The sequence below is a fragment of the Triplophysa rosa genome, linkage group LG13, assembly GCF_024868665.1.
Source record: "Triplophysa rosa linkage group LG13, Trosa_1v2, whole genome shotgun sequence".
Taxonomy (NCBI): Eukaryota; Metazoa; Chordata; class Actinopteri; order Cypriniformes; family Nemacheilidae; genus Triplophysa; species Triplophysa rosa.
The window spans coordinates 13,295,563-13,307,676 of NC_079902.1; the positions used below are offsets into that span (position 1 = coordinate 13,295,563).

General features: G+C 38.8%; 2 protein-coding genes across 2 annotated transcripts; both read left to right on the forward strand.

Moving 5' to 3' along the window:
* Positions 1-1,954: 1,954 nt before the first annotated feature.
* Positions 1,955-7,820, forward strand: wnt8a (wingless-type MMTV integration site family, member 8a). The gene is made up of 6 exons (XM_057349433.1): positions 1,955-5,801; positions 5,918-5,951; positions 6,079-6,217; positions 6,319-6,444; positions 6,553-6,695; positions 6,822-7,820. The coding sequence occupies exons 1-6, from the start codon at positions 5,563-5,565 to the stop codon at positions 7,386-7,388; spliced, it is 1,248 nt and encodes a 415-aa protein (XP_057205416.1). The 5' UTR covers positions 1,955-5,562; the 3' UTR covers positions 7,389-7,820.
* Positions 7,821-7,971: 151 nt separating this feature from the next.
* LOC130563702 (protein Wnt-8a) lies at positions 7,972-9,789 on the forward strand. Its single transcript, XM_057349436.1, has 6 exons — positions 7,972-8,157; positions 8,268-8,301; positions 8,467-8,605; positions 8,701-8,826; positions 8,954-9,096; positions 9,199-9,789. Exons 1-6 carry the CDS (start codon positions 8,093-8,095, stop codon positions 9,751-9,753), a joined length of 1,062 nt encoding a protein of 353 aa, XP_057205419.1. The 5' UTR covers positions 7,972-8,092; the 3' UTR covers positions 9,754-9,789.
* Positions 9,790-12,114: the final 2,325 nt, after the last annotated feature.

Consider the following 12,114-nt stretch of genomic DNA (forward strand, 5'->3'; position numbering starts at 1 on the left):
TTCTATCCTTGTTACTTCATCATTTGATCATTTAAAAGCATCCGTCCCCTGTTTCTACGGAGCATGAATATTAAACAGACAGGATGAGAAAGCAAAGAAGGGATAGGCTGACAAACTAAACCTTTCCAGCATCCTCTCTTTCTCTCTCTCTCTCTCTCTCTCTCTCTCTCTCTGATAATTCCACGCCCTAGCGGACACACAGACATCAGCAGACGCAGTCTGGATAATCTTAGCAGACCCACTGTCTTTTAACCAGCTAGTGGATACAGCCACTTTGTGCCCTGCGGTAAGTCTTTTATTCTAACAATACACATCCCTTTTCTCTGCATGCGTGTGTGGTTCAAAGCCGTAGCATTGTTAATGTGATGGCCGGAGGTTGTGATTTCACATCGGCTAGATGGGTGCGGCAGCCTGAGAATGCGGAGAGATAAGGGTTATGGTTATAGAAACATGGGCTGATATGGATATCAAATGCAATGTTTCATGTAGAGGACTTTATAAATCAAAATGCCATGAGGCTGATCGCATGCCATAATCACCTATTATATGAATTCATGTAAAGAGAAAATGAAGACATTCATTTCATTAATGAAATAAAGAAACGTGTGTGGAGTGAAATGGACGAGCAGTATGTTGGTAAATACATGTTAAGGCACATGGTGTGTTGGGTAGGTGGGCGGTTTTCCACATACATGGAAAATGGCTGAGCTGTTGCACACTTGTGCTACATGCTACCATCACACACATGTACAGAGACAACATGCAAATGACTTACCCTGTTCAACTGACTTCATTTTATCCAGAACACAGCAATTCTGAAGTGTAGCTGATGTTTTTTTATATTTGCATTAAGTGATATTTCATGTTTAATCAAACACATTTTAAAGGTTTTAGGAATGGACTGTCAAGTAAAATTGTGTGTGAAGTCACAGGCTTTTGTGAAACGCAGAAGACAAAGCAAGGTCAGTGCTTTGTGGCTGGAAGTCACATCTGTTATCTCTGTTGACAGCAAACATGTCTGACAAGCCAGACCTGACAGAAATCGCCAGCTTTGACAAAACCAAGCTGAAGAAGACGGAGACAAAAGAGAAAAACCCTCTACCTACCAAAGAAAGTGAGTATCTATGACATTACTGCATACAGTGTGTCCGGTCGGTTTTTGGGTGTGGTAGCATATAGGTCTCTCTCTCTCTCTTTTTTTTTTGCGATCCTCTGCAGTGTTTTATAAATTCTCCCATTTATCTTCCTTTATTTACTCTCACAACAAAAGTGCATGTGCAATTATAGATGTGTTGATTTTATTTCAGATTGGTTTCTTTATCATACCTGTTTCCGAAAAAGAAATCTAGAATCTGTCTTTTTTGTTTTTTCCACTCGCTCTTTTAAACACGGCTCAGTAAGCAGCTTCTTTTATTCAGCATCTTATGTCAGCAGATGAGTGTCAGCTCCACTGCCATCAAAAGCCTCCATCAGCATTGCAGTGCGGACCTAAGCCTGTTTGCAGAACAAAATTTCCCATGTGAATAAACGTCATATTTGCAGTAATGCCACGGTTCCCTGATGGGAGGAGAGCACATGGAACCTTTAAATGCATCTCTCTCTCTCAAGACCTTAAGAAGCTTTCTTGGCATGATAAAAGCATTTGCACTGCCAAAGCATAAATAAACTTAGGATGCATCTCAGAGTGAGACCTCAAGAAGCTGCTTGATGAAAATGCCAAGAGTGCATTTTGTCAGATTCTAGGCAAAGGGTGACTACTGAAGATGCTAAAATATAAGCGTTTTATTTTTTTGTCACGTATTCTACTTATTTATAAACATGTTCTCTGATGGGCTCTTAAATATTCAAATAGAAGCTTTTATGGCAGGATAAGAGCATAAATAAACATTCTTTTTATTTATTCTCTATTTTCAGCTATTGAGCAGGAGAGGAAAGGAGACGCCACCCCGTGACCTATAAGAGCAGATGACAAGCACAAATAATCTTCTAATGTCGACAGATATTACAATTCCTATTTCTGTTTTAAGGGTGCTGTTGCCCCATGTGATGCATGGTTACCATAGTGATTGGAGTCACTGGGGCCTCGGATTGGAAAAGTGATGAAGGGGGTGATGTGGCAGGGTTTATACTAGTTCTTTTACCAAATTCTGTTAAGTGTCGTGAATTTATTATTTTCTAAAAGTGTTTCTTGATGAAATAAAGACAAACGAAATGTAAAAAATAAAACACCAAAATGACTCCTAATCTTAAAACAGCATTTCATTATCATGACAGCAAGTGTGACAAATAAGCACTTCCTTTGGTAGTATATTAATAGTGCTGACTGCTGAGACTGCAGATAAGTGTCATACATTTTATTTTAGTGCATATGTTTCTGTATGTGAACATTTTCACTGTTATTGCTACGGTAAAAAAATGTGTGTTGTCCACTGCTATCTGTCAAGTTGTGACTGCAAGTCTGTTGTTTGTTAACACTAATGTGATACAAATATTTGAAGAGTTTGGTTACAAAATGAACATGTTTTTTTATTGTGCATTCCAATTAATATCAATCAAACTGCAGTTGGTTTGTTATGGCTTAAATCAAAATAACTAAAACAATACAGCCAACTAACACAATAAAAACATGAAAACATCACAAAAAAACATGATTTTTGTGTTATCTCGTTTTGGAAACAACCTCTTCATTTTTCTTCAAATAGTATCTAGAGTTAAAAATACCCTTGTCCCAAGAATCACATTTCATAACTTTACATTTTCCCTAGATGTTCATATTTACATCTAAAATGAATTATATAGTTGACTCCCAATATATGTTTAAGGGGTTTTAGTGTTCTGTTCTTTAGACAAGTGAATTCACAACAAAACTGAACTATATGTTTGAAACAAATACAATAAAATCACTATGTTAAAGAGAAAAGTTCCCGATTTGATAGCTAGTTCCCCTTTTTCTGAATGGTGTGAACGTCATGTTCTCTCTGCACTGAAAATAGAACAGAGTCAGTGTGCATTGACCTCACATGTTTCAAATCTGTATAAATGTATTTGTTCAGATGAACACAGTGAAAGATATATGGAAGAATGCCAAATTATTCTTGGCCACCACGAAGAAAAAATGTCAATGCTAGTCAAAAGTGCCCCAGAACTGTTTGAATTCCTACATTCTTCAAAATATCTTCCTCAGTGTTCTTCAGAACAAAGAAACTGATACAGATTTTGAACAAATTGGATGGTGAGTAGTGAAGAATAAATTTTCATTTTCAAGTGAACTGTTCCTTTAAGAAGCTGTTATAATGCGTGACCAGCAGGGGCGCCACAATTAATAATGATTATAACAGTTCACGCCTGAAGGCATTTACGTTAATACCTTAATCGCAACTTTACAGCACGGTTTTGAATCGCTTACGATATCTCATAAGACATCCCATTAAGACTAATTCGTGCGCTTTCGCAAAATAACGTGAGATAAAGTTAACCTAACGTCATGTAGTCTCAGCCCCGCTCGAACATCGCTGATTATCCGATACTACATGCATTTTACGGGGCTATTGTTTTTACAATTAACGCCAGCTGATGAGGTGTTAGAGGACGCGCCTACGTCTTCTTTGAACTCGACTATGGCTGAACTAAGCACGGCTGGACTGGCGTCTCTGTTCTTGCCACCCATCTACCACACTACCCTTATCCACATTGTTATAAGGACATAAATAACTTACATTATTGGCATGAATAAAACCAATGAAGTAAACTGATAAGGAATAAAAACACCGATAAAAGAAGAAACGCCTCATAATCCCATGCCGTAGATTGTGTAAAAAACGTTCCTAAATCACGAAACAAGGCGCAAAGTCTTAACACATCGCAGGCTAATGAACTGCACCTGAGCTTCTGTGAGTGACTGGTCAAAATGGATCATCTGCGCAGCAAGGTGAGCCGTGTTCCCCCTGATTTGATGAGTATTCATAACTCGTATTTTTTGGTTCGCTCCCTGTTTATATTGTCAAAACTACACTAAAATGCAATAAAGTTAGGTCTGTGTGCAAAGAAGATCACTGCCTAACACGGGTTTTGTGACAAGTAGATGTGGGAATTTAGGTTTCAGGCACCTTGTCGATCTGATGATGCCAATGTCCAATTAGTGGGGATTATCCTCACTTGAACGTCCCTCTATTGTCTTCCCGCCAGCAGCACTGGATAATCCATTACCCGACCATCAACGAAATGTTGTTAAAAAGGGATTTTGAGTGGTTAACGATTTGATTCGAAGATGTCAATACGTGGTTTCAACTATTAATCTTCCCACGTGCAGCAGTATGAAATCACGTCGTATTAATTAATCGCAAAAGTAATCGAAAGTAAATTGATGACACAATTGTTCTCATGATTATTATTCTTTTGTATACACCGAGCCATGTTACAGCTGTTGATCCCCCATAGAGACAAATAATAACTCTGTGCGAATTGAGTTGATTTGTTTTTTAATTTGTCTTGTATGACACATGATTTAATTTTGAAAACTCATCAAGAGAAAGTTATGAAAACTTGAATTGGCATATGATTGTAACCTAAAATGATTGGTGCCTTCTCAAAAACAAAAAATTCTGAGAAAGCATGCCTGGTAGGGATGTGGCACTACTGGGGAGCACTTTAAAAATGCCTTTAAAATGTCCTGACGCATAACATGTATAAAACCAGATATTTTATTAATGTTCGCTAATTGTACTTATTATGCACGTTATGGGCACGTATCTGACTACTACTTTTCCAGACAACACTAAAATTCACACCAGCGCTGTTCCCAGGACATCAGCTGGTCATCTATTAACACAAGAGTGTCAGATGCGCAGACGTGTTACATGTTATTTGCATGGCCCTTAGCGGACTGAGCCGAATGATTTTATGGCTTTTTCTATACAATGTAGAGCAGCCCCTTACATTTCAGTGTCATTTCCCAGTAAAAATAAAAACGTTCCCAAAACATGAGGTCACAAATTAAATAAAGACATTTGTAAAATATAACGTTAAACTAAATTAGTAAGTTTCAAAATGTAGGTTAAAAAGGTAAAAAGAACTATTAGATCAGGAATTGAATTCCGTGTAGAAATAATATTATTATTTTAAAACCTCTTAATTGTATTAAAGATTTGAGGGCCATTTGTTAAAAAAAGTGTACGTCCAGTGCTGCACGTCTATATGCGCAATCAACAGTCAGTGTATTGCATGAATAGGCCTACACTACTCTTTAAACATGCACGTCTTAATGAATGCATAATGGAGATTAGCTGAACAATTTGATCCCTTTGGACAGTCCAACACAAATTGTCTGACGAATCCACAAATGGTGCAAATAAATAAATAATTAGCTTTGAACATGACCAGTGCAAAAATACAAATAATTTTATAAAACAATGTACCATTTAAACGTATTTATTAAGAAAAATGTATAATCAATCCTCACGACTAAGCAAAATAAAAATACTGAAGGACTTTGTGGAAAAAAAGTTCATGCTTTGAAGTGCAATTTCAATGACAACCCGACGTCTTTTCACAACGAACTGACAAATGTTGGGAGATGCCTGTCACTCAAACTTGGCTACAGGTATAAATGCCGTGCTCGGTCAAGCACTAAGTCAGTTGTCCCCATCTCTTCCTGGCTATCCATCTCAGTGCTCGTGCCTTGGATCTCAACAAGAAAGGAACATTGAAGAATCAGGGGTCGCTCACGCAACAATGAACCATTGCCAGCTTTTTGCATCTTTGGTGATGTCTATGTGCTGTCACATACTGTCGACAACAGCATGGTACATTTATTTTTACAATATACATATGTATGTAATAAGACGTCACATTTGATTATTTAATTCTATATTTGTTTTATCAAACACTTTGCTAACTTTTTTCTCTTGTTGTCTTTTAGGTCGGTGAATAATTTCCTGATGACAGGACCAAAGGTAATTTAAGCGTTCATGTCTATGGCACTTACCCAGACGGGTCATTTATCTTAAATGATATTATATAATAATATAATGTTTTTTTTATTTTACATGCAGTGTCTAATATTGTTTGTCTCGTCAACAGGCTTATCTTACATACACAAGCAGTGTGCAGGCAGGCGCACAGAGCGGTATTGAAGAATGTAAACATCAGTTTGCATGGGACAGGTGGAACTGCCCGGAAAGCGCACTACAGTTATCTACACATAACGGTCTGCGGAGCGGTAAGCACTATTATTCGTTCAACTAAACAATGTCACTTAAAAAATGTATATGACCAAACAAACATTTGACCAAAAAACTAATAGCTAAACTTCAATTTTAGCCACCAAAGAGACCGCGTTTGTGCATGCCATAAGTGCTGCTGGAGTTATGTACACTTTAACGAAAAACTGTAGCATGGGCGACTTCGATAACTGTGGCTGTGACGACTCAAAGATTGGAAAAATGGGTAAGACATTTTCTTATAAAATTACAATTAAATATATTCAATCTAAAGTTCCATATGATACATGTGCTTACGTTTTTCTTTTTTTTCGTTATTCCCTTTTTTTTAAAGGTGGTCGTGATTGGGTTTGGGGAGGCTGTAGTGACAATGTTGACTTTGGGGAAAGAATCGCCAAACAATTTGTGGATGCGCTGGAAAACGCTCACGACTCTCGCGCAGCAGTCAATCTGCACAACAATGAGGCTGGTCGACTTGTAAGTACTAATATTCTTTTAATCATTATTTTCTCTTAGTCACTCGAAATACTTTGTTTATGACTATGTTTGGATGCAAATTATCCTAAAACTTATTTTACTTCTTTTTTTTAATGCTTATTTTAGGCTGTCAAGGCAACGCTTAAGAGAACCTGTAAGTGCCACGGTGTGTCTGGAAGCTGCAGTATTCAGACATGTTGGATGCAGTTAGCTGACTTAAGGGATATCGGTACCTATTTGAAAATCAAGTATGACCAAGCGCAAAAACTTGAGATGGACAAAATACGGATGAGGGCAGGAAACAGCGCCGACAATCGTGGCGCCATCGCGGACACGCTCAGCACTGTGGCGCGCACAGAACTCATTTATATGGAAAATTCTCCAGACTACTGTATGAAAAATCTCAGCCTGGGACTACATGGGACAGAAGGCAGAGAATGTTTACAAAGCGGGAAGAATCTTTCTCAGTGGGAAAAAAGAAGCTGCAGGAGGCTCTGCCACGAATGTGGTCTGAAAGTAGAAGAGCGAAAGATAGAGACTGTGAGCAGTTGTAACTGCAAATTTCACTGGTGTTGCACAGTCAAATGCGAAACGTGCACTCAGAATGTTACCAAGTATTTCTGCGCAAAAAGGAATAAAAGCCGCCGGCCGCACAACCATTCACGCAGAAAGCAACATAAGCGTAATAGATGACATGCTCATCTTTGCAATTATATTTAGTTGTATATTTCTAATGTAAATATATTTTAAATGATATTTTAAAATATGCTGTTTTTACTTATATTATTCTGCACATTACTCAGGAAAAATGACATTTCATGCACTTTTTCGATCACAGATTTTTTGCTGAAATATGTTGAAAGAATGTTTTACATTTTTGCACCGACACAATGTTTTATTGAAGTTCACTTGACAGTGTGTACAATTTCACAAGGGGTTTGAAGTGTTATGTAATGGGACTTATTTAAATCAATTATTTTTTTAAACTATTATCACAATGTGTTTATATATTCGCTTATTTTTTCGTGGGAAGAACATTAAATATAAAAAACTACAGTGGTGAATTTATTGCACAATTCGACAGTGTTGAACTTAAATGATTATTGATGAATGCATGTTGTAAAACCTCACACCGCGCCAAAATACGCAATAGTCCCAACTATTTACCAAACTAGCCGCATTCAGACACAGAATAAACTGTCGTGTATTCAGATTCTTTGAAGTTCATTGGAGGCGTTTCTCTGACTGGCTGCAGTCTCTGTGGACCAATAGCAGAACGGGTATCCTATAACAAAAGGTATTCTGCCTTGTAGCTCCAGAGTATAAAATCCATGACGGAACATAATTTCTTGATTCATTGCATTGTCTGCTTTATCAGAGTATTTCGAAAAATATAAATGGCTTACTTTGTCCTTTGCATATTAATGTTTATTTCCGACCAGCTTCCCTGTGGGCACACATGGTAAGGACGCGTTAATGAATTTCTATCATTTGTTGTAGGCCTACTAATGGAGACATAATTGGTTTTGATAACGTAAAATGCGTAATTTGTTTTCCATTTTCGATCCATAGGGCAATTAACAATTTGCTCATGACTGGACCCAAGGTAAGCTACTGTTTGTTTATAACGAATGCCTTTTAAAACTGGTATTATGTATACAACATAGCCTATTGTTTTTTCTTCACCTTTTTATAACGTTTTTTAATCGTTTATTAAAATTTCGTTTAACTACAGTAAGATACTGAACAACCCCTTATATTTGACTTTTAGGCTTTTCTTACCTATGCAAGTAGTGTGCAGGCCGGTGCGCAGAGTGGGATACAGGAATGCAAACATCAGTTTTCTTGGGACAGGTGGAACTGTCCGGACAGCGCACTGCAACTTTCTACTCATAAGGGATTTAGAAGTGGTAAGATATACTAAAATAATTGAGAAAAGGTTACCTCTGCACTAAATTGTTTTAAAACTAAGCATTAAGCTGATTTATTTCGTGTACTTTCTCAGCAACGAGAGAGACGTCATTTGTCCATGCAATAAGCGCAGCCGGGGTGATGTATACTTTAACCAGGAACTGCAGTCTCGGAGATCTGGACGACTGCGGATGTGACAGCTCGAGGAACGGTAAACTCGGTAAGGGTATTATTCATAAAAAAGCTTATATTTATTGATGTATTATAATCAAATATTCTATAATAAATAAATACTAATGTTAAGCGTTAAGGTGCATCTCTAATTGAATAGCTTTTGTTACTTTTAGGAGGTCGTGGTTGGCTTTGGGGAGGATGTAGCGATAACGTGGAGTTTGGAGAGAGAATTTCAAAACAATATGTGGATGCGCTGGAGACCGGACAGGACTCTCGAGCTGCTGTTAATCTTCACAATAACGAAGCTGGTCGTTTGGTAAATCGATCTAAAAACAATTCCTAGCCTACCATTTAAAGATTGAGTATAATGCCATGTATGATATTTATTGCTTTTAACAATAAATCATTTGCGTTCTAGGCTGTAAAGGCGTCCATGAAGAGAATCTGTAGGTGCCACGGAATGTCAGAAAGTTGCGCAATGCAGACATGCTGGATGCAGCTATCTGATTTTCGTGAGATTGGCAATTACTTGAAAGTCAAGCACGATCAGGCTCGGAAACTCGAACTTGACAAGAGGCGCATGCGGGCGGGAAACAGCGCAGACAACCGCTTGGCCATGGCAGACACGTTCAGCTCCATAGCCCGGACAGAGCTCATATACTTGGAGGATTCGCCGGATTATTGCACCAAGAATCTGAGCCTCGGCTTTTCTGGCACAGAGGGTCGTGAATGCGTGCAACACGAAGAAAGTGTAACCCAGTGGGAAAGGCGCAGTTGCCGCAGACTGTGCCACGAGTGTGGTTTTCGGGTGGAAGAGAGGCGCACGGAGGTAGTGAGCAGCTGTAACTGCAAGTTCCACTGGTGTTGCACAGTACAGTGCGAGAACTGCTCTCAGGTCACTGCTAAACATGTCTGCGCGCGGAGACAAGGCGGCCACGGACACCACAGACGCAGACCTCGCGGACCAAAATAAAACTCAAAAACTCTTTTTTTATGTATTGAAAGAACACTCTGCATGCACTTTCTAATATTTGTGATTTCTGTATAGATTCATTTATAAATTAAAGTATTATAATAAAATGAAACAAGTGGTTTTGTGGTCTCTCTTGATTCGTATATGTATGAACACAGATAAGTCCGAGTTTCAAACAGAAACTGTCTGTCTGTCTATCTATCTATCGTAATGATTCGTTTAAGCGCTATATTCTAGACTCGCGCCGTCCCAGAGAAAAGCCCTTTAAAGAAATGATCGGGGCTCAATTAGTAACACAGTACAGGGCGTTTATTTAATGAATACTCTTGAGGGGATTAACTTTGTCACACTTGGCACCTCGCCCGGGCGCCTTGACTCTGTCTCACTTTGATATGCGGACAGAAAGCTGCCCCGGGCAGCAAAAGTGTAGACAAACCCCGTAGGAAACGCAGCCACGCTGGAAGGTGTTTGGCATGTTAATCCGCCATACCGCTGTGTTGGTGTACATAATCACACCTGCGGAAGTCACCGCAATGCATACAAATAAATCAAAGGCACCTAATTCAATTATTCGTCATCTTACGAAGTTGAGAAGAGGCGCATTTTGCCAAAATAAAGCGAGTGAGTGTACAGTATACGATGCCTTCAACAGATTACATCACTAGTTTGGCTTTCTATATGCATAGTCAATTTGCTCAGTGGGATATGCCATAAATCTCCCAAACTGTCTGGCCCGATGAATGATGGGATATTGTCTTCAGCGGGGGTCTTGGCTCAGAAGGGGAGGATCTAAATAGACTATATGTCAAATAGGTAACTTTAATTTGTTTCCCTTGGGTACTTATCGTGCTATTACAGACCATGATTTGACTTTGGTGAGGACATAAATTAATGAACACAACAGTGCCATCCTTATAATTTCAAACAACAAACACAAAATGTGCCATAAAATGTTCATAAGCAGACTGCAACAGTATTATGCTATTGCTGATCCCATCTGTTTGGTTTTAAAAAGACAATATGTCCATAAAGTAGAAGTCAGTAAAGAAACTCCAATCAACAGAAAGTAGTTTTGTTAAATACTCCCTCACTATAGAATGCTCATTTGCCTTTCAGGATGTTGTTTTCCCAGGCCACCCCGCTGAGCTCTGATGAATAAAAGACAAAGTGGCCGTCCCCTCAAATACAGTACCATCTTGTTGTCATTTCAGCCATGACCCCCAATCCCATCCCCTCCTTGTCGCTTATTTTACTAACCTTTCATATGGATAGAATCAGGTTGTAATCTCAGCGCAGCCCTTTGGTCTACCCACATCAAAACCTCAGCACTAACAGTGATCCCAGTCTGTTCCACTCCACAAAAGACCTATTTCCTTTTAGCTAAAGGATTCCACTTGCGCATGACAAAGAGCAGGAATGCCATGTTTCTTCATCAGAAGGTCTGCTCTGACACGCTCTCCATCAAGTTAAATGTTGACTCGCTGACTTGTGCTGCATTAAAAATGGTTTAGATGCTGATCATTCTCCAGCAAGATCAAGAGTGATCACAACTTATGGATCTCCCACTTTAATTGTGGCATATTGTATGGTTCTCTATGCGTCGTAAAACAGTAAAGCAAGCACTTTATGTTGCTGAATCAAACCAGCACATCAAAAATGACTTAGAATAACACAACAGAAATAATTTTTATACATCTCCAAAACACTAACACGGTTGACCATAAATGGTGGCAAAACAAGGGAATGCGATTATTAAGATATCTTTAACGCCTAAAACATCCTGCAACAAAAGTCCCTTCTGCTTTTTTATGAGCTAAAATGCAAGGCTGTAGTTCTTTGCAAAGCCCCCTGGGAAGGCAACTACTTTACTATGGCAGTCCTGCTGGCCTGCGGCTGACTGATGAGTGCCTTCACCTCTCTCACCTTGGTGTTAGATTGCATGCTGTTCTGTTCTCAAAGGGAATGTTTCCTTTTTCTGTGTTTGTAAAACACAATGCGTAACAGGTGAATGGGCAACATGCATGAAATGCATTGAAGTCTGTAAGTCTACGCATCTAAAGTGTTGCTGTAACTCGCTATTTTCTTAAAGACTATGACCCACGTATTTGTGGGTCATAGGAACATGGAATCCTCACCATGCTTGTATACATGTGCATGACTTTGCTAGTACAGGATGTCTAGAGCACTGCTATAAAACCTTAAAATGGACATTTCACCACATGTATGTAAGTTAAATACAGGATATATATTTAAAATTAGGCACTAATGTACACTAGGTTATGCTCTCGCAACTTTGCACGTCTTTGATGATGAGGTACTTCCTCTATACAAAGTAACAGGAAACACAGAGAGCCAAGAGAC

Coding starts and splice junctions, on each gene's coding strand:
- wnt8a (XM_057349433.1), top strand. CDS start 5,563: ATGTTGGGAGATGCCTGTCACTCAAACTTGGCTACAGGTATAAATGCC. Junction 5,952..6,078: donor TCCTGATGACAGGACCAAAG/GTAATTTAAGCG, acceptor TCTCGTCAACAG/GCTTATCTTACATACACAAG. Junction 6,696..6,821: donor ACAATGAGGCTGGTCGACTT/GTAAGTACTAAT, acceptor TGCTTATTTTAG/GCTGTCAAGGCAACGCTTAA.
- LOC130563702 (XM_057349436.1), top strand. CDS start 8,093: ATGGCTTACTTTGTCCTTTGCATATTAATGTTTATTTCCGACCAGCTT. Junction 8,158..8,267: donor CTTCCCTGTGGGCACACATG/GTAAGGACGCGT, acceptor TTCGATCCATAG/GGCAATTAACAATTTGCTCA. Junction 8,302..8,466: donor TGCTCATGACTGGACCCAAG/GTAAGCTACTGT, acceptor TTTGACTTTTAG/GCTTTTCTTACCTATGCAAG.